General features: G+C 47.1%; 1 protein-coding gene across 1 annotated transcript; it reads left to right on the top strand.

The window, feature by feature from the left end:
• Positions 1-239: 239 nt before the first annotated feature.
• Positions 240-24,516, top strand: LOC124464745 (SH3 and PX domain-containing protein 2A-like). Its single transcript, XM_047016567.1, has 5 exons — positions 240-818; positions 9,092-9,172; positions 21,496-21,571; positions 23,269-23,345; positions 24,090-24,516. The coding sequence occupies exons 1-5, from the start codon at positions 747-749 to the stop codon at positions 24,183-24,185; spliced, it is 402 nt and encodes a 133-aa protein (XP_046872523.1). The 5' UTR covers positions 240-746; the 3' UTR covers positions 24,186-24,516.
• Positions 24,517-25,134: the final 618 nt, after the last annotated feature.

Here is a 25,134-nt window from a genome sequence, read left to right as displayed (position 1 = left end):
TCTACGGTGTTTCTGTAAGTCACTATGGAGCCTATCTGATTTTATACACTTAATTCATGGGCACCGAATATCATTTCTTGTCCTTTTAGAATTTCGGTAGCAAAAAAACAAGGTAGGCTACTTTTATATGACGTAAATAATTTTCTTGTGAACGACATGTTTTCGCAAGCTACTGTAGCCTACTATATTCCAAGTAGCTCATACGGTTCTGAAGCCCATCCCACATGATTCCCCAAATTCGCTCGGGGTTTGGCTGCTTGCTTGTATCTGCGGCTTCCGGAGGGTGAAAAGCCGGCTTTTTGCATTCACTAAACCATATAGCCTACAGGTATTGCCCCCCCCCCCCCCTCTCAGTTAAAGGTTCTGAGGACGACACAAAGGAACTCGCTCCACTTTTTCAATTTGAGGTGCCCGCCTCCTCAGCATGAGACCGCTGGCCAGTCTTGATGTGTCCAGCGCGAAGATCTCGCATTAGGAAACTGCCACCATGCTTCAGTGACAAACAATTCTTGATTTAAAGAGACTGTGATAAGTTTCCTTTGGGATTGAGAGGCTACATTGCGTCAAGCGAGTGTTATTTGTCAAACGGTGAAACATCAGACTAATCGCGCAGGAGCATTATCCGACAAAACACCAATTCAATGACAGTCTTTTCGATTTTCAGCGTATCTTGACTGGCCGGTGAAATACTACAGTATTTTCTATCACCTATCGTTTGTGTGTGCCTAGCCATACAAGACATCAAGATGCAGTTTCGGACAGTGTTGGATGTAAAAGTCGTGGACGTGGAGAAGAGACGCAACCCATCCAAACACTACGTGAGTAGCTATCATTAATTCTGCAATAGCTATACCTGGTCCCGCACAAATCCTAGCACTGGAACTGTCACTTATTCCCAGACTGACCGAGGGCTACAATACTATGGGATTATATCTCAGTATAGAACTAAACCCCAAGTCCATGATGCTTCATTAAGGTTCTAAATTGATTGCGTCACGTCAAAATAGGCTGTCATGGTATAATAGTATTATGAAATCGTCATCATTATTGTCAGTCCTACAAAAAAATAATTAAAATATTAAATGTCTTTAGAAACACAGATAGTTACTCTGTCTGACATATGGTGGCCATCATAGCTCACTGGCACACTACTGTATCACGTTTTCAAGTGGAACTAAACCAGTTTTCCAGACCGAAGGATTTCCCAGAGGACGTTTAGGGCATGGTGTAACGAGCACAAACAACCCGGAGGGTCGCAAATCAACATCCTAAGACCTGACAGTTTATTAGGTTATTGCAAATTGAAAAACTAACTGCAAAAAATTGTCATTAGCAAATACGAATGACTGACTGATTCAATGTTCTCCTGCCTTCCAGAAACATGGATAGTGTACATGCAGGCCAATGACAGAGTAAATGACATGTACAGCCTTGTGTGCTCATTCCCTGTATTCCACGGCTGTCTCTCTCCCATGCAATTCACAACATATTTACCCATCAAGACATGCATACTCTCAATGTTTATGACATCAGTGAAATATGCCTGTATGATAGACATTATAATCAATAACTCATTTGTGAAGTGATGGGATATCTTGAGATCTACTGCACACGCAGCCTTGTGTTCTATACATAGCAAATCAACAGCTGTCATGAAAACATGATCACGCTTATACACTCACTCAGTGCAAACCTTCGAGTCCTTACAATCACAAGCGATTTGGATTCAAAGTTGCGCATACGAACAGTCCGTGTAAGGTAGCTAACCCTACGGAATGTAAACAAACATGTACACACGTTTCCACAACACAGCATCATTGGATCACAGGGGTCAGAGCACAGTGGGCTACGAGACAGACTGAGCATGGCGTGATGTTGTGGGGTTGTCACGTCAGCCTCCCAGACCAGTGTTCTGCTGTGTCAGACTTGTGTCTCAAAGGGCCCTGTCTCTGGCCTCGTTTCCCTAGCTACCGTCCCCAGAGACGGTGGCCAGTCACTGTGAGAAGAAACCAGAGAGTTAGAGAGACAGAAGGAAGGGGGGGTGGGGGTGGAGAGAGGCAGGGAGGGTAAATAAAGAAAGGGGGAGAGAGATGGATGAAGTGAGAGAAGGAAGAAAATAAAGAGAGAGGGAGGGAAAATAAAGGGAGGGAGAGAGATAATGGCGTGAGAGGGAGATAAAGAGAGATGGATGGAGTGAGGGAGGGGAAAGACAGCAAGAGAGGAACGGAGAGAGAGAGAGAGAGATGATCACAGAGAGTGGGATTAGGGGAAGACAGAGAGGGAGAAAGAAGGAAGAGAAGGGGCACAATACTTATGTAATTGGTCCTGTTAGAAACCAAAGCCGAGAAAGCTTACCCAGGGAGAGAAGGGTGTGAATAAAATACAAGTCCAAGCTTTCGAGGAGGAAGTGCCGTCTGGTCCTTAGGGAGACAGAATGGACCTCTGAGTGGCTCCGACACACAGATTACACCCCAAAACACTGCTTCCTTCTTAACCGGGGGGGGGGGGGGGGGGGGGCGGGGGGGGGGTGGGGGGGGGGGGGGGGGTGATGATAAAAGAAGGCAAGGTAAAAAGAGGACACAACTGTGTTGACTTAAGCAATTCTGTCACAGAGCAAGTCCCAGTCCCAGTGCATGAATACACAACACACAATAGACACTCAGGCTCCTGATGCCAACAGGCTAGTGTGTTTTATTTATCTCTGTGAAACAGGTCCTCAGAGTGATGTTTCACCACTTTAGTATTTATTGGGTTATCAAAAATACAGCGTGATATCACAGGGCACAAAGAAAGGTCCCTGTTTTCAAATGCTTCAGACCTGACTTAGGAACGCGTGTTTAGAGGGCACTTTTATGAGAGTGGCTTTATGGACAGGCCATTGTTTGGGGACGTTTGATGACTCCAGGCAGGACCTAGCAGGAAGGAGCATGGTGATCCTGCATGGTGTGTGTGTGTGTGTGGATGGGGGGATGTGGGTGTGTTTGTGTGTGTTGGTGTGGAGAGGGGATAAGGTATGGAGGAAGGAGAGAGAATGAGTGTGTGAGTGTGTATGTGAGAGAGAGAGGGAGAGAGAGAGAGACAATTATGGAGTCCAACAGAAAGTACCACGGGGCTTCGGGGCTCAGTGTGTGTGAGTGCGTGCATGGTGTGTGTGTGTGTGTGTGTGTGTGTGAGAGAGTCAGGGGCTGCATTGCTGACGTCTATCAGTGAAGTCATTGTGCAGAGAGAGCTGTTCTGTTCACACGGGCCTAACCCTGTCAATGACAAGAGGCCTTGAGAGTGAGTGTGTGTGTGTGTATGTGTGTATGAGTGTATTAACTCCGGAACGGATGTTGTCCTTTCACTGTTATTACCAGCGCACATGTTGGTGACTGTTTCATGTCTCAGCCACAACCAGATGCTGTCAGAGATTGTGGCGCGTTTTATTTGCCCCGCAACAGTGGGAAAATCTTCATCCGCCTCATTCGCTCCAAGTCCAAACCTTCACTGTCGTTCAAAATCACCAGCCCGTGGAAGCGCCCATTCGAAACGTGCAGCCTTCCAACATGTCGTCCAGCTTTGTAGACGCGGGCAGAAGTAAAGACTCATTCTGGAGAGTTTGAACATCTCGCAGCTGCACGCTGTTTGTGTTCAACAGACTGCCTTTCGCACCAGAGATGACGTTCACGACGCAGGGATTGAATACATGTGTGGCCGTCATGTATAGGCTGAGGAAGCTCTGACAAAATGTCCTGGGAAGCTGTACTTCAACCCAGCAAGACCATTGTACTGTGTGTGGGCTTGGCTAGTCAAGCCTAGGACTGCAAGACTGGTGTTGGACCTTAGTACAGCAATCCTTGAATAACCTTTTCTACCAAAAAGGCTTCTAATGGAAACTTAAGTCTGAAAAGAGAATCCTTAAAGAACCCTCTTTAAAAAAAAAAAAGGGTTTTCAGATACAACTGGTTCTGTGTAGAACCTCAGCCCTTCAAGAGGAACCCTATTGGAACCCAAGGTTCTAAGAGTGTACAGGCTGACTAGCCTGACCAGTGTTCTCTATGAAGTGGTAACAGTGTTCAACCCACACGTTGCAGGAGAGACAGAGATTCTTAGATCTGGTGTTGGGCTTGTCATTTGAGCTGCCCAGTGTAGATTGGGAGTGATTCAGGCACAGCCAGTTTTAATTGTTCTCTCTCTTGATGAGAGAACAATTAAACATGACCAAGCTGAAAAGAGGAAAAGGGGGTGGGTTAAAGGAAGTGTTCGCTGAATCGACACTTTTCCTCAACCCCCCCCTCCCCCCTCTTTCAGGAAACTGCTGTTTGCCCGACCCGCACTTCCTGGAGGCTAGAGACGGGAAGACATGATTGGGTGCTGAAAAACCGGAAGAGTCCACAGTTCAGGGAGGTGGGGTGGCCATGAAGGATAATACTGGGAACTATCTGGCAGCTGTTATGCAAACCTGACCCTCAAGGGGGTTTCCATGCTATAGTTCATGACTGGATCTGTTGTGGATCATGGTTTATAGAGGCCCAAGCTCCCAGCTATGGTCACCCCCATCTTGGCATTAAAACCTTTTAATATATTATTACAAAACTGCCACAACCTATTAGTAAAGGCACATATTTAGCCTAGCTGTGGTTTGCTTGGAAAGACATCACTCCGCTTGGCCTACCCAATAGTATTTCCATTCCTTCTCCACTTTGTAGTTCAATCCCTTCTACGTAGCCATGTGAAAAAGAGTTTGGGGTTTTTAGGGAATGATGTCTACGGTAAGTTTGAGATGTTAAGTTAAATATAGTTTTAGGCGGGGTTGAGAACAGTTAGTGGCTAGGCCCACAGCCTACAGTAAGTCCTCAGCAAGCAGTGCACTTCGTGGCTTCTCCTTCTGCTTCTAACCGTGAACCTTACAACAAGGATTCCACTGACTGAGTAAGTTCTTTAATCTGTCCCCCTCGTCATTTAACGCACAATGTAGTTGTTTTCTGTGTCTGTGCCACATATTGCAGCTTGTTATTGCAGGGGGCTGGTGGGGGGGTGACTCACTTATAGAACGGTTGAAGAAATCTGTCAGTGTGATTTTTTTTTATGATTCATGATTTTCAACAGTGGAATGTCACAAAATAACCAGAGCTCCAATTTTCTCTCTCATAACTATTCATGCCTTTGTGCGTTTTCTCTGTTGCTTCAATACCCACTCTTGTCTCCTGATCTTTCCCCGGCATGGAGAACGAAGCATGAATAAGGTTCTCTAGCCGTATCTGGGACGCTCAATTCATCACAGATGTGTAGGAGTGTCATCTCTGTCTGTTGTCTGCCGTCTGAATCTTTTTACCTTCAGCCTTTGACTGGCTTATCAAACCCTCTCGGCTGGAAGGCTGGTGAAATTTTGTGTTGAGGCCATGGGGCAGTTGGAAGAGGAGGTGCTGTAATATTACCTTTTCCTGACAGGTCAATAATATATCGGTGTCTTAGACATTTTCAGAACACATTTAATCATGTTGTTTTGAGTTACCCTACCTGTTTGTCATTGGTATTCCTCGTTTGGACAATGTGGTCTGTTATATGGGGATTTATACTCAAGGCAAGCCATTGTTTCTAAATACCTCCACACCCATTTCAGCTCGTAACACCTTCCTGCCTCTAAATCCAGATGCAGGATGATTTACCACAACAGCTAATTGTTCAGATCTATCTGATCCAGCTTTATGACTGGACTGTCAGATATGGTTATGCAGGAAATGTTTAATCTGGTTTAATACGTCTAAGATGTTTGTATGGTTGAGTGTGCCGTGATGAAAGGTAGTATCTCGCACAGCATCAAGGCCTTTACAGGCATAGCCAACCCGAGCGACTGTGTCTGTAACTTTTTTTTAAATATGTTGTTTCGAATTGCTGCCATTTTTCATTGGTCTAGACATTGCATGGCTTTGTTGTGTTGCAACAACTTCCATCTGTGTGATAAGATCTGACCTCTATCTCGGAATGACAAAGATCTTACATTCCTCAAATGTTTTGAAAGGTAACGCTGGGGACCATTCGCTGTGTGTGTCTGAATCAGAAAGGCTTCGGATGCCACAATAAATTAAATAAACCAGCTTGTCTAAAAAATGGTGGAACTTTTGTTCCACATGGATTGTTCTGTGACTCATTTGGGGTTCTATAAAAGAGACGATTTAGATCGTTTTGGCAGTGTAGCACACTCACGACTAAACACACTTGGCAATGTGACTCAACCCCACAACATGTCTGCTGTCTATTTTAAACGTTGCAGAAATACGTGACGCTTGAAGAAAAAAAAAAAGAAGCGGAGTAAATGACCTCTGAACCATCACACTGGATAGCACCTCAAATTCAACGGCCTGGATCCAATGAAGGACTCCTCCCCAGGAAGATATATTGAAATTGAACAAGCTCATTTGGATGGATGGTATTCTCTTAAGAATGAGGTTTATTTCCCAGATGGTTAGAAACGCTTTGCACATTAGACATGAAGTGTATCGAAGCAGTGTTCTGGAGGACAAACAGGCTCTGGTGTTTTAACTGGTTGCCCGTGAAGAGACAGCCTATTTTCGTGCTGGAAGGGGCATTAGGTTTAAGCTTGATATTTTGGGCGTGGACTCAGGATGGTTCTGTTTTCCACTGTGGTCGGTCTGTGTTACCATGACAGATCCATCTGCTTCTGGGGTTTGGGATTTTTTTTTCTCCCTGAGTCTGCATCTTTTCTCCTCAGTCTGGCCCTAGACAAGCAAGGTTGAGCTCCACGGTCAAATTAAGTGGTCAAAAGGCACAGTAGTGGTGTGTGTGTGTGCATATGGGTGTGTGTGTGTGTGTGTGTGTGTGTGTGTGTGTGTGTGTGTGTGTGTAAAGGAAGATGATAATATCCCAACATGCCGTTCAGGTCACAAGCAGTTTATAGAACACACACCCACTTGAGGTAGGGGAAGCCCACACACTGAGATATCTGTGGTCAAACACGCCACACACACGCACGCACGCACACACACACAGACACACACACAGACACACACACACCGGGAAGCACAGGCATATTCTCTAGTCCCCTCCCTTGCACATGATGTTAGCTTGATAATGTAAGTCCATATCTGTATGGATTGCTATGCACTGACGGGGGGGAAATATCCCAACTATTTGGGAGATGAACACTAACCATGTCTGAGTCTGTTCCTCTATCTGAATTGGGAAGGCCTGAATCAACCCTTCACTCATTCCTCTACACAATTTATCTGCTATCTCTCAAATCTTTAAGTATGTCTTGGCTGTATCTGTGGGGTCATTTTTATTCTGTATTGAACATGCACCAACTCAAATACCAACATGTTATATAAAATATGCTATGGCAAAGAGGTATGCCATCTGGAAAATGTCATAACGGCCCTATTAGCTTTATGTCATCACACAGCAGAAGAAGTAATGGCACATATCAGTTTTGTGTCAAGAGCCATCATCCTTCACACACACACACATATACAAGCACACAAACACACACACCAACCCTCTGGCTCTGTGTTGGTACCAAGGCCATACGAGCATAGCGTGACAGCTATTGTAGTTAGCGCCGGCATTTGGGAATGCTAAGCTAACGCTTGCCCGTTTCATGGGAGAGCAAACGTTAGCATAGCATGGCCTTGTGCCAGCAATAGCTGGTGTCTCTCCAGTAGCAATAAGCCCTTAAACACTGTTCTGTAGACCTCTTTTGTTTCGTACGGCTGGTTTTCATACGTCAGGGTCTTTCACTCGACCAAATTCATCTTGAGCTAGCATGGCAGATCTTGGCATGTTGCTACGGCCAGTGCAAAAGATCAATCAGGAGGATAGCGCTTGGTTAGGTCAGGGTAGAAGAGAGAGGCCAGAATGAGAGAATTACTGAGGCAAAGTCAGTAATCAGTTCAGGTTTCATTTTCAAAGGCTTACTTGAGGTAAATTGGTCTTTTGTTTTGCAACTTGCGACTACATGAGCAAATTGTTGTTGCTGTCTCAATGGCTTGGCAGCGTGACTGTAACATTTTGTGAGGACGTAAGGGCAGTTTCTTAGGTGGCCTTAAGTCTTTAGTTTGACCAAGTGGCAGAAGTAAACATGTTTGAAATGCTTATTGAGTATGAAATATACTGCATTGAAAGTCCACAAACGTTCAACCTTTTGTGTGTTTACAGAAAAATTACTCCAAAACAATATTGAGGGCAACTGTAGGTCACAATGTCTTTAGCACTATAGGCCTACATTAGAAACAATGAACAAACTGTAGATTTACTGTAGGATGTAGATGTGGTCCAGATATGAACATAAACATACAGAAGGCCGACAGTAAAATGCCAGACTACTCCAATCAATTTAAACAATGACTTTATCCCAACTCTTGACTGTGGGATGAACTCGTAAACTCTTTCACTAGAAACTCCAGGCATGAGGAGAAAAAAACAAATACAAGTCTGAAAAGATTTCTCAAGTCTATCTTAAGAATTCTCCATCATCAACTCTTAGGTCTGGCCCCACTCAAACCCATCTGGACATCCGTGATGGGAAATGGCCAAGGCCCTTGATAGGCTTCCTATGTTAGTATGGGTTGGAGATGATATCATCATCAATTACCAAGCCTTGGGTGCAGGACAGGGCCGTATATCTGATTTCGATTCACCACACTAGCCGAGGCGAGGGCAGAAGGTCAGTGTGATGACTATGAGAATGAGATCACCATCTTGTCCAGCCCCCGATAATGTTCACTGACAGACAGATGGGTGTGTCATTGAACTTTTTGTGATTTGTGCCTTGGTGTAGCCTGAGCGTGTGTGTTTGTGTGTGTGTGTGTATGTATGTATGTACTGAATGTGTGTGTATGCTGAGGTGCATATTCATGATTGTGTGTGTGTGTGTACGTGCAGTAGGATTGTGTTGGCTGACAGTGAGACAAAATATGTGTGTGTTTTGCATGTGTTTGACGGAAAGGGACAGGGAGGTGTTTGTGTGTGTGTGTTTGTGTGTGAAAGAGAGAGAAGAAGAGTGAGAGAGTCTGGAGGGAGACGGCATGTGTTCTGTGTTTTTAATGAGAATCCGTGGCGCTAACTCTCCGTTCCCCTCTCTCTCTTTTGACAGGTGTATCTCATCAACGTCACCTACTCCGACACCACCTCCCACGTCATCTACAGAAGATACAGCAAATTCTTTGACCTACAGGTAAACCCTGTCACTCAGCAAACAACACAACCCAACACATCTCACCATGCATGTTCCTGTAAAAAAAAAAGAAAAAAAGTCAGAGTTGATTTCGCAGACCAGCAATTTTTTTTTTTTCTTCTTCTTTTGTGTGTGCCCTCACTATCGCTAGCTGTGAGACTCTTCACTGAGGACGTCAACTCCCGTGTTCTCCACACCTCTTTGGTGAAGGAATCAATGTGTTTTTCTGGTAATTGGCCTGCGCTTGGGGGTGGCACTGTTGGAATCTCTTAGCCTTCACACAGAGAGAGAGAGAGATGGAGAGACAGAGAGACAGGGAGAGAGAGAAGAGAGAGAGACTGAGATTGACTGAGAGAAGAGAGAAAGAGAGAGGGAGAAAGAGGGAGAGAGAGGGAGAGAGAGGGAGAGAGAGGGAGAGAGAGGGAGAGAGAGAGAGGGAGAGGGACAACGTAGCTCTATGCTTTGCTCCGACAAAGACGCTCTCATCTCAGCTCCTGCCGTGGCCTCAAAACGTCACGGAGCTGACAACCTATTTTATAGTACAAGCAAAATAAAAGTTGATTTAATGTAGCATGTTTTATAGCGGGCTGTCTGCGGGGATTGGGAGCAGGGAGGTGATTGGTGGGCTTTTCAAATATAGGCTTACACGAGTCTCCTGTTGGTTCTGCCTGCAAGGCTTCTGTGTTTAAGATGTCAAGGCCTCTCTTAAAGACCTTTGTTTTCTTTGGATGAGAGTTCGGAGTGCGGTATAAGACCCTGCTTCTGTGTCCTTCAGGTGGATTCTTGTGTGTGTGTGTGTGGGGAGAGAGGTTTTGTGTGTGTGTGTGTGTGTGTGTGTGTGTATGTGCGCTCAAGTGTGTGTGCATGTGTGTGTTCTTGGAAAGACTGTCTGCTTCACTTTTTCTGCTTCACTTTTTCTTTGTGTGTGTGTGTGTGTGTGCGTGTGTGAGTGTGTGTGAGAGCGAGCCCAGTGTACTATGCACCCTGGTCTCTCTGTCTGCGAGCTGATATGTTGTGTATGTGGCAACAGAAGTTTCGGGGTCTCCGGGCCATGCTGGTGGGTATGAAGAGACCCATAGAGAAAGACTCGTGGGGGCACATCTCAATAGACTTAGTGTGCAGTTTTAACAGGAAATGATGTTTCAATCAGGGGAGGAAGGCAACCCTCCTGAAAGGTCCCATTGATAACCACTGGAGCGCTGTGCGACGGAAAATGGCCTCCCCCGCGCAACTGATTACTCCCAACGTGGAATAAAGCGAAAGTAGGAAAATAAACAGCCAGCGCTGACTGATGGGGTCTTGTATCTCAGTTTCACCTCCTGAAACGTCGGGGAGATATAGGTGAGCGCTCTGGATGGATGTCTTCCGCCTGAAGGTGTTAAGGCCTCGCAGACTTGCCTAACAGTAAACATAAACAAGCAAGAGGCCTCAAACTGCACCGGGAGGAACTAATGATCCCTAATGGGTCGTGGATGGTTTGACACACAAATCACTTGGGCTGTCACCTGCTCCAAGATTGATTTTGTTAGCTCTGTTAGGTGGAGGGGAGGCATAGGTTAGCAGGCCGTGTCCACAGTTTATTGTGTTGCCAGAGAAAGCAGCACTCGCAGCTTGACAGAAGCTGGACTATTCCACCCTTGTGATGAATGATGCCCAAAGAGGAGTTCTTGTATAGCACCTTGAGTCGGAATTTGACCAAACTTTAATACAAGTATGCAAGTAAAGGCTCTTTAAGTACATGAAACCCTAGAAATGGTAGTTTAGATCCACTATTCCTATTTCTCATGCCCGTCTTTCCCATTAGAACGCATGCCAATTGTTTTGGTGAGCCATACCTTTGTGAACCTACAAAGCTACAAGCTCCCCTAGTCTATAACACAGAATGAAATGGACAAGAGAACTGTAGCCTTCACCTTTGGGGTCTTATTAAGAAAAGTCTCCCGCCTGGATGTATACACTGGAAAGAGTCTTTTATCGCTCTCCTCCTTTGATCGCCGGTTTCATCCTGTTGTTTTTACAGAATCCTGAAGCACGTCGTGTGTGTGTGTTGTTAGTGTGTGTGTGTGTGTGGGTTAGTGTGTGTGTGTGCCCAACCTGGAGCCCATCCTGTCTAAACATTTATCTGGTCTCAGGATCCTGTTGTTACTAGTGCCTTCAGCAAGCCCCAAGGACGTGCGTGGCCGGTACAGCACCTCTGTACCCTGGTCCCAGCTCTCGTACAGCTCTGACACGTCTCACTAACCTCCCCGAGGTACAGACAGCTAGGTTCCAGCCTTCTGAAAAGACCAAGTGACGGAGAGGATTTTCTCTCTTCGTATCTCGTTTGAGATTGACAATATTAATACAGGGGCTTTGTCTGCTGTCTGTTAACAGCGTTGTCTATGCGGACCATTCAATGTATACATGCATTTTGTAGATATTCGCTAATTGCACACACTTCAATATATCGCCGACGTAACGAGAATCCATTGGAGGCTTGTCATTCTGTGACCTTTGACCTTTGACTGTGGCATTCAGGTTTCAGAGAACCAATAAGCTCACCTGGTGCCAATAATGCATTGTGTGTTATGGGTTTCAATGAGCAAAGTAATTACAGCTTTTCCTGCTCTCTTCGGTGCATTTTCTAATCCAGTGATCTTGAGAACGCATGAAGGAGTCGGTAATATGGAAAATAATGAGTATGTCCCCATACTCGTCACTGAGTAGCGTCCATTAGTCGCAAATAGAAATTATCTGTTAATTTAAGTGGGTACCAGTATCACACTACAGGGAGACGGTGTATACCTACTGTTCCATTATGTTTAGATGAAATTGTATCGCTCAATTTCAGGGTCTTTGGAACAGGGGACTGTATTTCTGAGGGACGTCTTCGATATTCTTGTCTGCTTCCTTTCCTAATTTTTTTGGGGGGGGTCGCTTGAGGGCTTGGCAGGTCCGATTGAAAGGGGTGCAGCGTGGAAAGACACGGATGAATGAGGTGCAAGGATGGAGAGAACGAGTGGTAGGCAGAATTGAATGTAAATTGCAAGTTGTGTTGAGTGACAAACAAAAACTCTCTTTTCGCTCTCTCCTACACTTTTTATTTGACAATGGCTGACACGATAACGCTGCTTGAATGAATATTTCAAGCAGCATCATTTAGTTTATTTGTCGATGTGCCGCTCAAAGCTAACAAGCCGCCTGTGTGGCTCCTTTCCTGCCTCTTGAAAGTTGTTTCTTTCCACCCATGGCTGCATCACGACCAGCTTACTGAGTTCAGGATATGACTGGATCTTCCTGAGTGTTCCTGTTCACGTGTGGCTCAGTGTGTGTGTCAGCCAGATGTGGCCGCTCAGTCAACCAGTCTGGGATGAACTGGGCGTGGACCAGTTAGTACAAAAACAGGTCTTTTCCAAGGACAAGGAACGGAGGGATGATGAGGATGATGATTAAGGAGGAAGAAGATGACGATGAAGGAGAATGACATTTGGATGATGAGGAGGAGGAGGATATAGCTCGATGTAGATGTAGTAACGTGGAGATAGTCCTGGACACATCATAAAGAGAAATGATTGTGAGTCGTTCGATCGCATCCGGGCCTTCGCGGAAGGGTGAGGAGCGATGATGAGGAGGAGGAAGTTTGAAGATCAAGAAGAAGATACAGGATGAGCCAGGCAGCTATTGTAAATAAGAATAAGTTCTTACAGACTTCTGCCTCGTCAAATCTATGTAAAATTAAAAATATGCACTGCAGGTTAAACGATGATGACGATGCCCCTCCTGACACAAGTGACAGTGCCCTCTGTCTGCTGTGCTGTCTGGAACATGGATGGTATTTTTACACGGCTCTCGTGTGGTCAAACTCCGCCTGAGGAACAAGGGCTCGACAGTCTGACTCGTCCTTTTTACGAGGCCTTGAAGAAGTTTTTTTTTAAATTCTGTTCACACAAACACTCTCCTTCCCTTTCTTTCTGTCTTTCTTTCTGTCTTTCTCCAAAGTTAGTATCAAACCGTGGGTCCTGGATGAATGTTTAGTTTTAGACCGTTTTCAGGGTTTCCGACCAAAGTTTCAGGATCCCGGTCTTGGTTTTAATATTTTAGCATTCACGTATTGATTAAACATACATTTTTCAAGGATAGTCGCATATTTTTCACTGCAAAATACGCTTATGCATAAGATGTCTGTAAATCCTACAATTTTGTTTGAGGGAGAAAAAAAAGTCTCAAAAGCCTGGTATAACTCCAAGGCTGCCTCAGCTGTATATATTCAGCTCAGAACAGTAAATCATACAGTAGCTACAGCCCAAGTCTTTGGAAGGAAGGTCGTCCAATATGGTGCTCTCTAACCTCTAAGTGGGGTTATTTGATTGAAACACATGTCTGGACCACAAGCATTATTGGTATGTCATTCCCCAAGGATAAATTGCTGAATAGCTAAAGCTCGGCCTCGTCCTTGGGTTGATCTTTGGATGGACTGTGCTAGGCTAGCTATAAGGGAACCCATTGTCTTCGAGCAAGGATGAAGGATAACTTTATGAGAGTGAGAGTGACAGTGAGAGAGAGGGAGAGGGAGAGGGAGAGGGAGAGGGAGAGGGAGAGGGAGAGGGAGAGGGAGAGGGAAGGCCGAAAGCGAGAGATAAAGAGAGAGCAGATAGTCTGAGTGAGAGAGAAGGCCGAGGGAGAGAGGGAGAGGGAGAAGCTGGAGTCTGCGTTCCTGGCCCTGCAAGGCAGAGGAAGGACACCTACACACGAAAGACACAGGCTCTGTTCTTGTCCCCCGTTACAATCGGGCACTTCAGCGGACGGCCCGGGTCCTCGCTGGGGCAGGCGCGGTGGGGGGATGGGGTGGGGGGGGGGAGGGAAGGGGGAGAATATGCAGCGCTTCCCACAGGCCAGGCTCCCGGATCAGGAGTCTAAATTTAGGATGAATAAAAAGACCCAGTTCAGCTGCTTGTGGGACGTTTCCATGGCTCAGAAGCACTGGTGGGACTGAGAGGTGACTGAGGCACGCTGAGGGGAAGGAAGGGAGAGAAAGGGTAAGATATATAGAGAGAGACAGAGAGACATAGAGAGAGAGAGAGACGTAGAGAGAGAGAGAGAGAGAGAGAGAGAGGGAGAGAGGGAGAGAGGGAGACAACTGGTGGAGGTTGAAGACAGAGCTGCAGGTCTGAGCCAAACCTCAACAGTTGATTTGAGGTTGAAAGTCCAAGGCTCTAGGCTCAGTACCCGTAAGGTCATGCGTGTTTATGCTCGTGTGAGTTTATGAACTTTAGTCTCCTGTGTTTGAGGGGAATTCCTTGGAATCAGTACATGTGCACACATGCTTCACCCGTGTCTCATGCATACTTCATCCTCAGATGTCAGCACCTATACTGTGTCTGTCATCTCCCTAGTACTCCAATCTCTCACTCCCTTCTCCCCTTTGACAGGCCTTAATCTGTGTCATTTAGTTTCCCAATAATTTACAGTGGGCAGAAAAGCCTTCCCTGAGTACATTTGCAGCTTTGTCTATTGACAGCTATCTGACAGTTTCCAATATAACAGCGGCAAGACTTTGTCTGCGGTTAGTTATTTTGCAAGCATTTAGGAATACACTTCTCTCTAGCTGGCAAACAGCTCGCTAGTTTGCTAACTACTCGTTATGTTGCTAACAACTCATTTGCTGGCTGACTAGCATCCTCTCTCTCTCCTCTCAGTTCTTCCACTCATGTTACAGCAGAGTTTCCTAAAAAAACAATTTGGTCATCATCATTGTAATCATTGGTAAAGTATGTTCAAGCTTATGTATCGCTATGTATCTAACAGTCTTTCAATATGGTGTTTTTTCTTCTTCTTCCCGTTAAGGCACACCTCTTTATCGGAGACAACAATCTTGTTTTCCCTCAAATGACATTTTTCAAGTTCAGACTTGGATCACAGACATGTTTTCGGTGAAGAATCCTGATCTCCAGTAGCCGACTCAATACTCCCATGTTATAGCTACACCCTGCAGATGTTTAGCTTCATTTTCCCCCCACCAAGCAAGCGGAGCAGCCCATGATGAAGCCACGGCAGTGTAGCATTTCCACTCAGGGAACGGGGACCCACTGACATTCAACTGTGAACACAAACTGATGAAGTTGATTGTTCATATTGTAACGTCTCCCCTGAGAATTTCTCAGAGGGAACTCTCTGCAATTTCTATCTTGTTGTGCTAGCTGTTCACAGTACTCCCTTATGGACCCCCCCCCCCCCCCCCCCCCCCCCCCCCCCCCCCCATGGTGGAACAGTGTTCTGTGTGTAACATCCTTGGTTCCCAGCATGCCTAGCTGTTAATGACTAGCATGTCGGCAAACAGCATCACGGATCTTTATCTCCTCCTCTTCAGCTGGGTGACCCTGTACTGGGGAGCAGCATCACTCACACGCTCCTCTTTCTCTCTCTCTCTCTCTCTCTCTCTCTCTCTCTCTCTCTCTCTCTCTCTCTCTCTCTCTCTCTCTCTCTCTCTCTCTCTCTGTCTCTGTCTCTGTCTCTCATATTTCTCTTTCTTTCTCTCTCTCTTTCGCTTCCTGCTATTTTCCCCTCTGTCTGTCTCTCTTTTCCTGCTATCCCACCCCCTCTCTCTCCCATGTTCCAAGGCATTCTAGGACCTGCTCCACCCTTAGGTCAAAGGCATTGGCACTCACAGCCATTGGTGTGGGGGTGTGTGTTGGCGAAACATTACCTCTGCTCTCTGTGATTACCCAGTCAGTCATTCTATTACAGACAATCCCATTTCCCTTGCTCTCCGCCTGTTCGTCTCAATTGGATTACGTTTGATAGTGCAGACAGGCATGGCTCTGAGGGGACGAGCCCTCAAACGAGAAAAACCCCTTCTAGAAAATGAGACGAAAACCACGACAATACAGGACATCCACCCTCATCGACATTCTCAACCCTGCCTCACTTTCCTGATGGAACGGAGGCTTTGAATGGAGCAGAGGGCAGACATGACAATATAAGGATCGCACGTCTGTCCGAGGTTCTCTTATCAAGCAATCTTTCCCATACAGTATATTTCTCTCTCTTTCTCCCTCTAAATGTCCATGGGGATTAGCACAGTGTCCACCCTACTCCTTTCCCCTCCCTTTCCCCCTCTCAGAGCCTGCTGTCCGGCCGCGTGGCCCAAGGTCTGGCCCTGCATGGAAACTGTGAGAAGTTAGCTATGCTAGTGGATGCTAATTTAAGAAACGCTAGTTGGCCTCCGGGGCTGAATGCTAGCAACAGGTTGGGATCCTCCCTCTATACTCTCTCTCTCTTTCTTTTTTTTCTCTCTCTCTCTCTCTCTCTCTCTCTCTCTCTCTCTCTCTCTCTCTCTCTCTCTCTCTCTCTGTCTGTCTCTCTCTCTCTCTCTCTCTTTCTCTGTTTCTCGCTCTCTCTTTTCCTCTCTCTCCCTCGCTCTCTCTGTAGCTTACTGTACTGAAACTTGGCTGGCCTACTTTGTTTAAAAACTGGAGCAGTCAGCATGTGAGATTAGTTTTTTTTTTGGGGGGGGGGGTGAAGGAAGCAGGGTGTGGCTGCTGAGAAGTGGCCATTATTCTGCTATCAAGGTGAAACCATTTGGCGAAAGTGTTGCTCAGCGATTTGAAAAGCATGTGTCGCCAACACATGTTAAACAGTCAATGACGGCCCACAGAAGAACAGAGGAAATGCCTTGTTGTTCTTTAAAAGCCCCACGACACCGTCGAATACTCATTGTGATGCGGGGTTAAACTGGGGGTCGGAAGCCAAGGAAGTCGAGTTCCGTTCGGCGTCGTACAGTACAGTGCTCTGAGGTCTTCCTCTCCTCCAATGTCAATATTGTATTAATCTCTTCAGATGGGGATTCGATGCCTGTGTGTTTCCTGAGCATGGGAACGCAGTCGTGGTTACTGGCTTTCTCACTGCTAGAAGCGACACGGAACATGGTCATGCAGCTCTTAATGGCTATGCATTTCTTCTCTCGTTTATTTTCCAGTCTTTCTCACGCTCACGTTCTTTCAACCCCTGGGGTTCATGTGTTTTTGATGTCCCTGTGATAGTGACTGTGTTAAAGATATTCATCCTGGATAATCAAGATATTCCATCTACTTGCTGATGAATAAGATCAAGAGATCCACATTTATTTTTTTATTTTTTTGCTTTGTAGAACGTGATTTTCCAACTCCACCGAGAGGCTACCACAGTAGATAAACAACTTATTACACACATTTAGTCTATCATTAAGTCTTTGGTTTGCTTCTATCAGGTGAAGAACTACAGTGTTAGACTGGAAACAAAATGAACGGTGTCATAAATCCCCAAGGGTGTGTTGCTGTGGAAAAGACCACGGTATAGAAAAACTCGATAACGACATTGGAACAACTTTCCCCCAGCTTGGACTGCCAAGTCCCCCAGCTAGGAATTCCAGGCCTTAATCCCTGGGAATACTGAGGCCCCGTTCCATGGGTGGACGCTGCAGGGTCGGTTCCATCCTCTCCCTCCTCCAACCTCCCGTCCGTTTCAGACTGGATCTGAAGCCTGGAAGGGGAGAAAGGGAGTGGTGAAGGATGGAACGACAGATGTTACTCCGTCCTTGCACCTGTTGCCTTAAGGGACCCAAATTGACCCGTGGGGGAGAAGGGGGGGGGGGTCTAGTCCACCTTCTGCCCTACTGACTTTGCCAGAATGTTGCCAATTTCCAGGCAACCTGATCCGCTGTCATCCCCGCCCCTATCAGGTACAAGTTAAATTGAGGTTGTGAGCTATCACACTCCGTCCGGATAACGTGCGTCGCCTATCGCTGGCAATGGCCGTGATTTGTCGAGATTGAATGCCAAGGTGGCAATTTATATTTAGAGGCGCAACTGTGAATGATTGTGGTTGGAGAGCCAGGCAGCTATCCTCACACACACACACAGATATACACACACATATTTACACACACACATGCACACACCAGTGCCCTGCTCCAGACATCTGTCTCTGAGAAACTGGATCGTGGCAGGCACTAAGGCATGTCCAGGCCTGATTCATGTACTCCTCTAGATCCTCTTGTCCCTGTGTCTGACTGCAGAGAGACAATCACCAGGAAGAAAGAAAGAGACACAGAGTGAGAGAGAGAGTGAGAGAGAGAGTGAGAGAGAGACAAAGAGAGAGACAGAGAGAGAGATTGCACAGACAAAGAGATAGAGAGGTGCAGAGAGAGAGGAAGTTGCAGAGAGAAAGAGAAAGAGGAGCAGAAATGGAGAGAAGGATACAGAGAGAGAGAAGAGTATTATACAGAGAGAGAGAAAGAGAGAGCAGTGTCGAGGGACAGAGAGAGAGAGAGTAAGACAAACAGAAGAGAGAAAGACCGCCTGACTTCTGGCAGCACCAGCACTCAACAGTCAAGGATGTGTGCCAGTGTTCCCCTTTCCTCCTCCCTCCAACCCCATTTGCCACCTTGTTTACACCAATGGAGCCCTAAAAAAATGACTTTAATTACGGGATAATGGCAGAGTTTCTAGAGAGAAAGAAAGAGAGAGACCAGGAACGTAAATAAAAGCCTCAGCTTCCTCCTCTACAAGCAAGATTGGCTTAATTTGTTTTCATCCTTGCTGCTTAATGAGAATGGGCTTGATTGCGTTTGCTTGGATTGCGTGATGTCCCTTTTTCAGTATGCTCTTGTTGCAGTAGACTTTTGGTCAGTGCGCTTTCTCAACCCGAGGGCACAATGACATCGTTGTGTCATGCTTGAACACACGACCGATAAAAATAAAATAAAAGCATTTGGTATCTCCTTGCAGCTCCTCGACACAACTGTCACAATGTTGCCGTGGAGAGGGTGAGTTCACATGGCTTTGGGTGGCACGTGGGTCGTTTTAGAAGTAGCGAGTGTGTGTGTGTGTGTGTCCAGTCATATTCTGACACACACACACACACACTGCTCTTTAATCTGACAGTTCAGCAGGGGGAGGGGGGGGGGTAACCCCTTCCCGCCTCTCTTCCGAATCACATGACCTTCCAACAGGAAGTGATGCGTGCAGTCCCCCAGTCCCCCCCACCCCTAACAGCAACAGTGGACCCTCCAGACGGCCCTCTACTCATTCCCACACGCCCATACATGGACAGGCTATTCTTAGGAGCTGTGAAGATAGGAGGAGTGGGAGAATGCGCTTGTACATTGTTGGAGGCGTCCAGAGGGTGTTTCAGCACAGCACTTTCCTCCCGGCTCACGCTACGCTGCCGGTGCAGCTCCTCCAACAGCCGTGCTGCCAGTTCATGTCTGGCTAATTGAACTGAATAGATAGTCAGCAGTGTTTTATCATGGTGGAGGAGGGGTGTTGTGGTTGGGGCGTCTCTCGCTCTCTCGCTCTCTCGCTCTCTTGCTCTCTCGCTCTCGCTCTCTCTCTCTCTCCCTGACAGGAGAAGAAGAAGCATTCCTCTTTTCCTTTTTTACCTGCACTCCTCCGACACTTAGTGGTCTAGCCCTGCTCCGGCTCGTCCAATCACAGCGCCTCGGAACTCTCCCTCTCATTCTCTCTATGCCAGTTACCAAGGAGACAGAGTGAAGTCGGGGGAAGTGCTGCCATGGTTTGGAATGAGGCTGGAGTCTTCGTTCTTCTTTTGATAACGTCCTGGGATTTCTCCATGGCCGGCTGCTCCTGTGTGTCGCGTGTCACGTGTGCGCAGACGTATTGCTGTGTGTGTGTGTGTGTGCGTGTCTCTTGTGTGTGTGTCTGTATGTCAGTGCATATTTATGTGTGTGTGTGTGTGTGCATACACACACACTGTGTATTTTAGGGTGGGGTCAAACTAACGTGTTTACAAAGGCCAATTTCTTACGAAGACTTAACCTCGATACAAGCCAGCTCCTGTCTCCACACACAGAGTTATGGGGTGGGGGTGGTCGAGTTGAGGGATTCAGCATGTTGGACGGGGAAACTCGATGAACTCTGTGACCCACAGAAGAGAACCTGACGGAGAAGGTTCTAGATGGAAGCAGACAGCAGCTGGAGGCTGTCCGGCAAGATTGGAGGACAGGTTCACTAACTCCACTCCCAGCCGCTCCCCCCCCCCCCCCCGCCTACACACCCTGGCTTCCTCAGCATCTCCCTCCTCTTCTCCCCACACGTTGGTGTCACTCTTGGCCTGCAGTGTTCTTCTAGAAACTAGGAGAACGGTTTTTAAGTAGGGTAATTAAGCGTACTTAAACCACCCGCACTTTTTCAGCATGGCTTTGGAGAGGAACCGGGGAGGAAAAGGCTACTTTGAGTCCCTTTCGTCTGTCGTGGTTGTTTTCTTCCCAAATCCCAGCAGTCCGTGACCTTCCGAGAGCTTGGTGTTTATACGTGCAGTCAGCGGGTCCCTCTCCCTTAACCCGCAAGGCTCCCTCCACAGCTGGTCCAAAGTCACGCCTCATCATCCTCTTCCTCTCTTCCTCTTCTCTCCTCTTCACGTCCTCTTCAATCCTCTCTTTGTCTCCTCTCCTCCTTTCCTGTTCTCTCCTCTTCTCCCCTCCTCTCCTCCTCTCCTGTTCTCTCCTCCTCTCCCCTCCCCTCCTCTCCTCCTCTCCTGTTCTCTCCTCCTCCCCTCCCCTCCTCTCCTCCTCTCCTGTTCTCTCCTCCTCTCCTGTTCTCTCCTCCTCTCCCCTCCCCTCCTCTCCTCCTCTCCTGTTCTCTCCTCCTCTCCCCTCCCCTCCTCTCCTCCTCTCCTGTTCTCTCCTCCTCTCCCCTCCCCTCCTCTCCTCCTCTCCTGTTCTCTCCTCCTCTCCCCTCCCCTCCTCTCCTCCTCTCCTGTTCTCTCGTCTCGCCCCCTCACTCCAGCCGAGGCCCAGGTCTCACCATTGACCTTCTCTAATCTCTTTATCAATCATTGATGACAGGTAAAACAGGGTAAACAAGGATGGCTGACACTCTTGCTCATCGTGACCCCGGAGCCTGCACACACACACACACACACACACACAGAAGACACACACACACTCGCACACACACTCCTGACCTCTGCAGAATGCCTTCCCCTGCAGCCTCAAAGCCTGTGTCAGCAATCCTGCTTCCTACAGAACGTGACGACTTTATGAATAAATCGACCCACGTTGACTTGGCTCGCCCTCACACGCACTGACACACACACACACACACCCTTGAATAGTACTGTCACTGTTTTTCCTGGTCCATTGAAAACCATCTTCCAGCTCAAGAAAGGAGCGGAAACTTTGGTGTCCCGGGGTGAGAAATCTCCATCTCTCTCAGCGTATTTAGACGTTTGGAATATAGTCCGCTCGCTCGATACTTTGATCCGCTGAGAACGTCAGAGCGAGGCAAAGCCTCTGGGCTCATGTCTAACCACGCTGACGAGCTCCTGCTGTGCTTCTCTTCCCTCAGATGCAGATTCTTGACAAGTTCCCAATCGAGGGAGGGCAGAAAGACCCCAAGAAGAGAATCATCCCTTTTCTCCCAGGTAGGACACAAACACACACACACTCTCTTCTGTGTTAATAATGTATGAGTAGCACAAGCATGGGGTGTCAATAGGAGGATACTGGTGCCATGGATCTGTCTGCTGACGAGGCACTTCCACAAGTGTGTGTGTGTCTGTGTGTGCGCATGTGTGTGTGTGTGTCTGTCGGCCCATAGATACTATTATCTCCACAGGGACAGTAACAGGGACATCTAATCCTAAGGCCACCTACTGTACTGTGCAGTATGGTTGGCAGCCAGAGATCGATGTGTGTGTGTGTAAGGCTTTCTGGAGCGAGTCGATGTGGAGGGCAAGGAGGGTTGACAGGCACGGTGCTAATCAGTGCTCATCTGTGTGTGGAGAGAGAGAGAGAGAGGGTGAATGAGACAGAGATCGAGACAAAGATGGGGTGACTGATGGAAGGGAGAGAGAGAGAGACGGGGAAGAGAGAGAAAGATAGACGATAGGAGAGAGGGAAAAGGAGGGGAGAGAGAACGAGACATGGTGGAAGTTAGAGAAGGAGGGGGAGGGGGAGGGGGAGGGGGAGAGAGTAGGAGAGAAAGAGAGAGATCCTGGGTGGGAGAGAGAAGGATGGAGAAAAAAAAGACAGTTGGAGAGAAGAGGAAAAGGAGGGGAGAGAGAGAAGGAGAAAGACAGTGGGAGGGAGACCGGAGGAGATTGAGAAGAGGGAGAGGGGGAGGGAGGGAGGGAGGGAGGGAGAGAGGGCTCCTGCTGTGTGAGTGAAAGGCTTCCGTCTGTTGGCTTTATTTTGGTAGAGGCTGTCTTTAAACCTCATGTCCAACACATGCTGCCTGCATGGAGGCTAAACCAAGCCCTCCCCCCCCCACACACACACGCATCCCACCCATACACACACTCACACACACATGAATACCCACATACACGTGTAGGCAGACACACTGACTAGAGACAAGCACTCAAGGATTGCGGACACTCCTACATAATGTCAAATATACAAACTGTATACACACACACACACACACAAACACAGGGGAGCATCAAAGGCTTGGACCATGGTAGAGGTCAGTAGTTTGACATTGATGTTATTTATATGTTGGCCTTTTATCAGATCAACCCCTCTGCTCCACACACACACACACACACACACCCACTTGCCCTGTACCCCTCCTATCATCAACTCCCTCACACCCCTCTCTTCTTCTTCTGGCTTTGGACTGGACAGGAAGGTGCATTTCATCACTTCCTGGGAGCTTCAGTTGCCATCCCTCGCCCCAAAGCTTCTGTGGGTTTTTGAATTTGCGGCCTTTGACTTTAAGCCCACTCATAAGGAGTGGTAGATTGAGTAGATACAAGACCTTCAACAACTCTTTACGCATGACATTTAATTTAGGCTTCTGTCGGTGGGTCAGAAGTCAAACTGGTGTCACTGACACCTGGTGGCAGGCTTGGGAACTGCACATGCAAGTCAGGGGGACCGCTTGTGTGACCGACACATTTGTCAAGCTGAATTAATAACTGTCTTCCTCTCCTTCGCTCTCTTCTCTGTACCCTCCTTGCTCCCTCTCTCCCTCTGTCTCTCTCTCTCTCTACCCTCCTTGCTCCTTCTCTCTCTGTCTCTCTCTCTCTCTCTCTCTCCTTCTCTCTCTCCTTCTCTCTCTCTCTGTCTCTCTCTCTCTCTCTTCTCTGTACCCTCCTTCTCTCTCTCTCTCCTCTAGGTAAAATCCTGTTCAGAAGGAGTCATGTTCGTGATGTGGCCATGAAGAGACTGCGCTTCATAGATGACTATTGCAGGGTGAGGAACGCCTGGATCACTACTGCTGATCACCATCTTCTGAACATGTAGTACTTTTTTTTGTGGACACCTGTGACTGTTTATTACATTTGGGTCAAGATATTGGTTGCTTATTGGAATATTTATTATCCTCTGTGCTTCTCCTCTGCCATGTGGAGTCAGGAGTTATGGACTTCACATGCACCTTAAACATGCAGTATTTACTGTGAAATAAGTGTGTTAATATTACATGTGCAGGAGAGAGGGTCGAAAGAAGGAAAGACTACGTTGGAAAGACGGTGTTCTTTTTTGTCTAGAGCTCTTTGTTCACCCAACACTTAGAAAAACTCGTCTTAGACTCCAGCCTTTGGTCTATCGTCATCCAAAGGTTCAAGGAGATTCTTCCTTATCACTGCCTTCCTTATCTTTGTTCACGCTCTCTCTCTCTACGTCTCTCTCTCTCTCTCTCTCTCTCTCTCTCTCTCTCTCTCTCTCTCTCTCTCTCTCTCTCTCTCTCTCTCTCTCTCTCTCTTTCTCTATTTTTCTCTTATTCTCTCCCTCACGTTCTTTGTTTGTCTTTCTCCATCTCTCTCTATATATCTCCCTCTCTCTCCCCTCTCTCTCCCCCCTCTCTCTCCCCCCTGTCTCTCTTTCTCTCTCTCTATTTTTTCTCTTATGCTCTCCCTCACGTTCTTTGTTTGTGTTTCTCCATCTATCTCTTTCTTCCTCTCTCTCCCCTCTCTCTCACCTCTCTCTCTCTCTCAGGCGTTGGTGAGACTTCCTCCTCAGATTTCCCAGAGTGAAGAGGTGCTTCGTTTCTTCGAGACCAAAGCAGACGACCTCAACCCCCCAGTCGAGTAGGTATCAGAAACAGACACACACGTACATGTTACCCCCCAATACCCCCAGCGTTTGACCCAGTCAGTTTCTATGTGTTCTCGTCCTGGCTGATGTGTGTGAGCAAATGATCCCTTTTTAAAAAGGTGTGTGTTGTGTGCTTCTGTGTGTAGCTGTTTTTCTGCAGTGTGTGTGTGTGTTGGAAAGAGTAAGGGCTGTGGAATTCTTATTTCCGCTTCTGGTTCTTTTGAGAGTGGTAAGTTGGCCAAGCTTTGATGCCACCAACTACTTTTCTGACTCCTACTGGCTCTCTCTGTCTCTCTCTCTCTCTCTCTCTCTCTCTCCTCTCTCTCTCTCTCTCTCTCTTTCTATATATGTATGTTTATATATATATGTACAGTGTTTCTCTTTCTCACACACACACTCTTTTTCCCAATCTTTATCCATCTAATTATCTCTCTGACACACACGGTCTCTTCCTCTATCTCTCTCTCACAAATACACTTTTCACACACACACACACACACACACACACACACACACATGCTGTGCACAAACCCACACGCACACCTTTGAAAAAAATAGTTGAAGTTCTCTCATTTGAAGTATTCCCAAGTCAGTTCCTCCTTTTTAAGTCACTGATTAGTTGATGAGGAGGAGGATGAGGAAGGTTGGAGAGAGGGAGAGAAGAATGGGCAAGGAGGAGAGAGGGAGGAGAGAGGGAGCAGAGAGGAAGTACAACAAGTTCTTCCTTTGCGAGATGCCCTCTGGGTGCTTATGAATTAGGTAACACTCTGCTTTCCAAGTGTGTGTGTGTGTGTATGTCTGTGCGTCTATGTGTGGGTCTTCACACAGTTTGTTTAGGATTGAGTGTGTGTGTTGTGTGTGTGCCTGGGGTGCCTGCTCCCTCGTTCCAGACTCGTTCGGCTCCCTCCTCCTACTCCGCCATCTTTCCGTTACTTGTCTCATTCTC

Source organism: Hypomesus transpacificus, unplaced genomic scaffold (genome assembly GCF_021917145.1).
Source record: "Hypomesus transpacificus isolate Combined female unplaced genomic scaffold, fHypTra1 scaffold_412, whole genome shotgun sequence".
Classification (NCBI taxonomy): Eukaryota; Metazoa; Chordata; class Actinopteri; order Osmeriformes; family Osmeridae; genus Hypomesus; species Hypomesus transpacificus.
The sequence above is the reverse complement of the archived record's forward strand: the minus strand, read 5'-3'. Positions and strand labels throughout refer to the sequence as shown.

What these genes read in the sequence shown, in the direction of transcription:
- LOC124464745 (XM_047016567.1), top strand. Translation starts at nt 747, where the DNA reads ATGCAGTTTCGGACAGTGTTGGATGTAAAAGTCGTGGACGTGGAGAAG. An exon ending in GCAACCCATCCAAACACTAC is followed by an intron (nt 819 to 9,091) that starts GTGAGTAGCTAT and finishes CTCTTTTGACAG; the next exon opens with GTGTATCTCATCAACGTCAC. An exon ending in TCATAGATGACTATTGCAGG is followed by an intron (nt 23,346 to 24,089) that starts GTGAGGAACGCC and finishes TCTCTCTCTCAG; the next exon opens with GCGTTGGTGAGACTTCCTCC.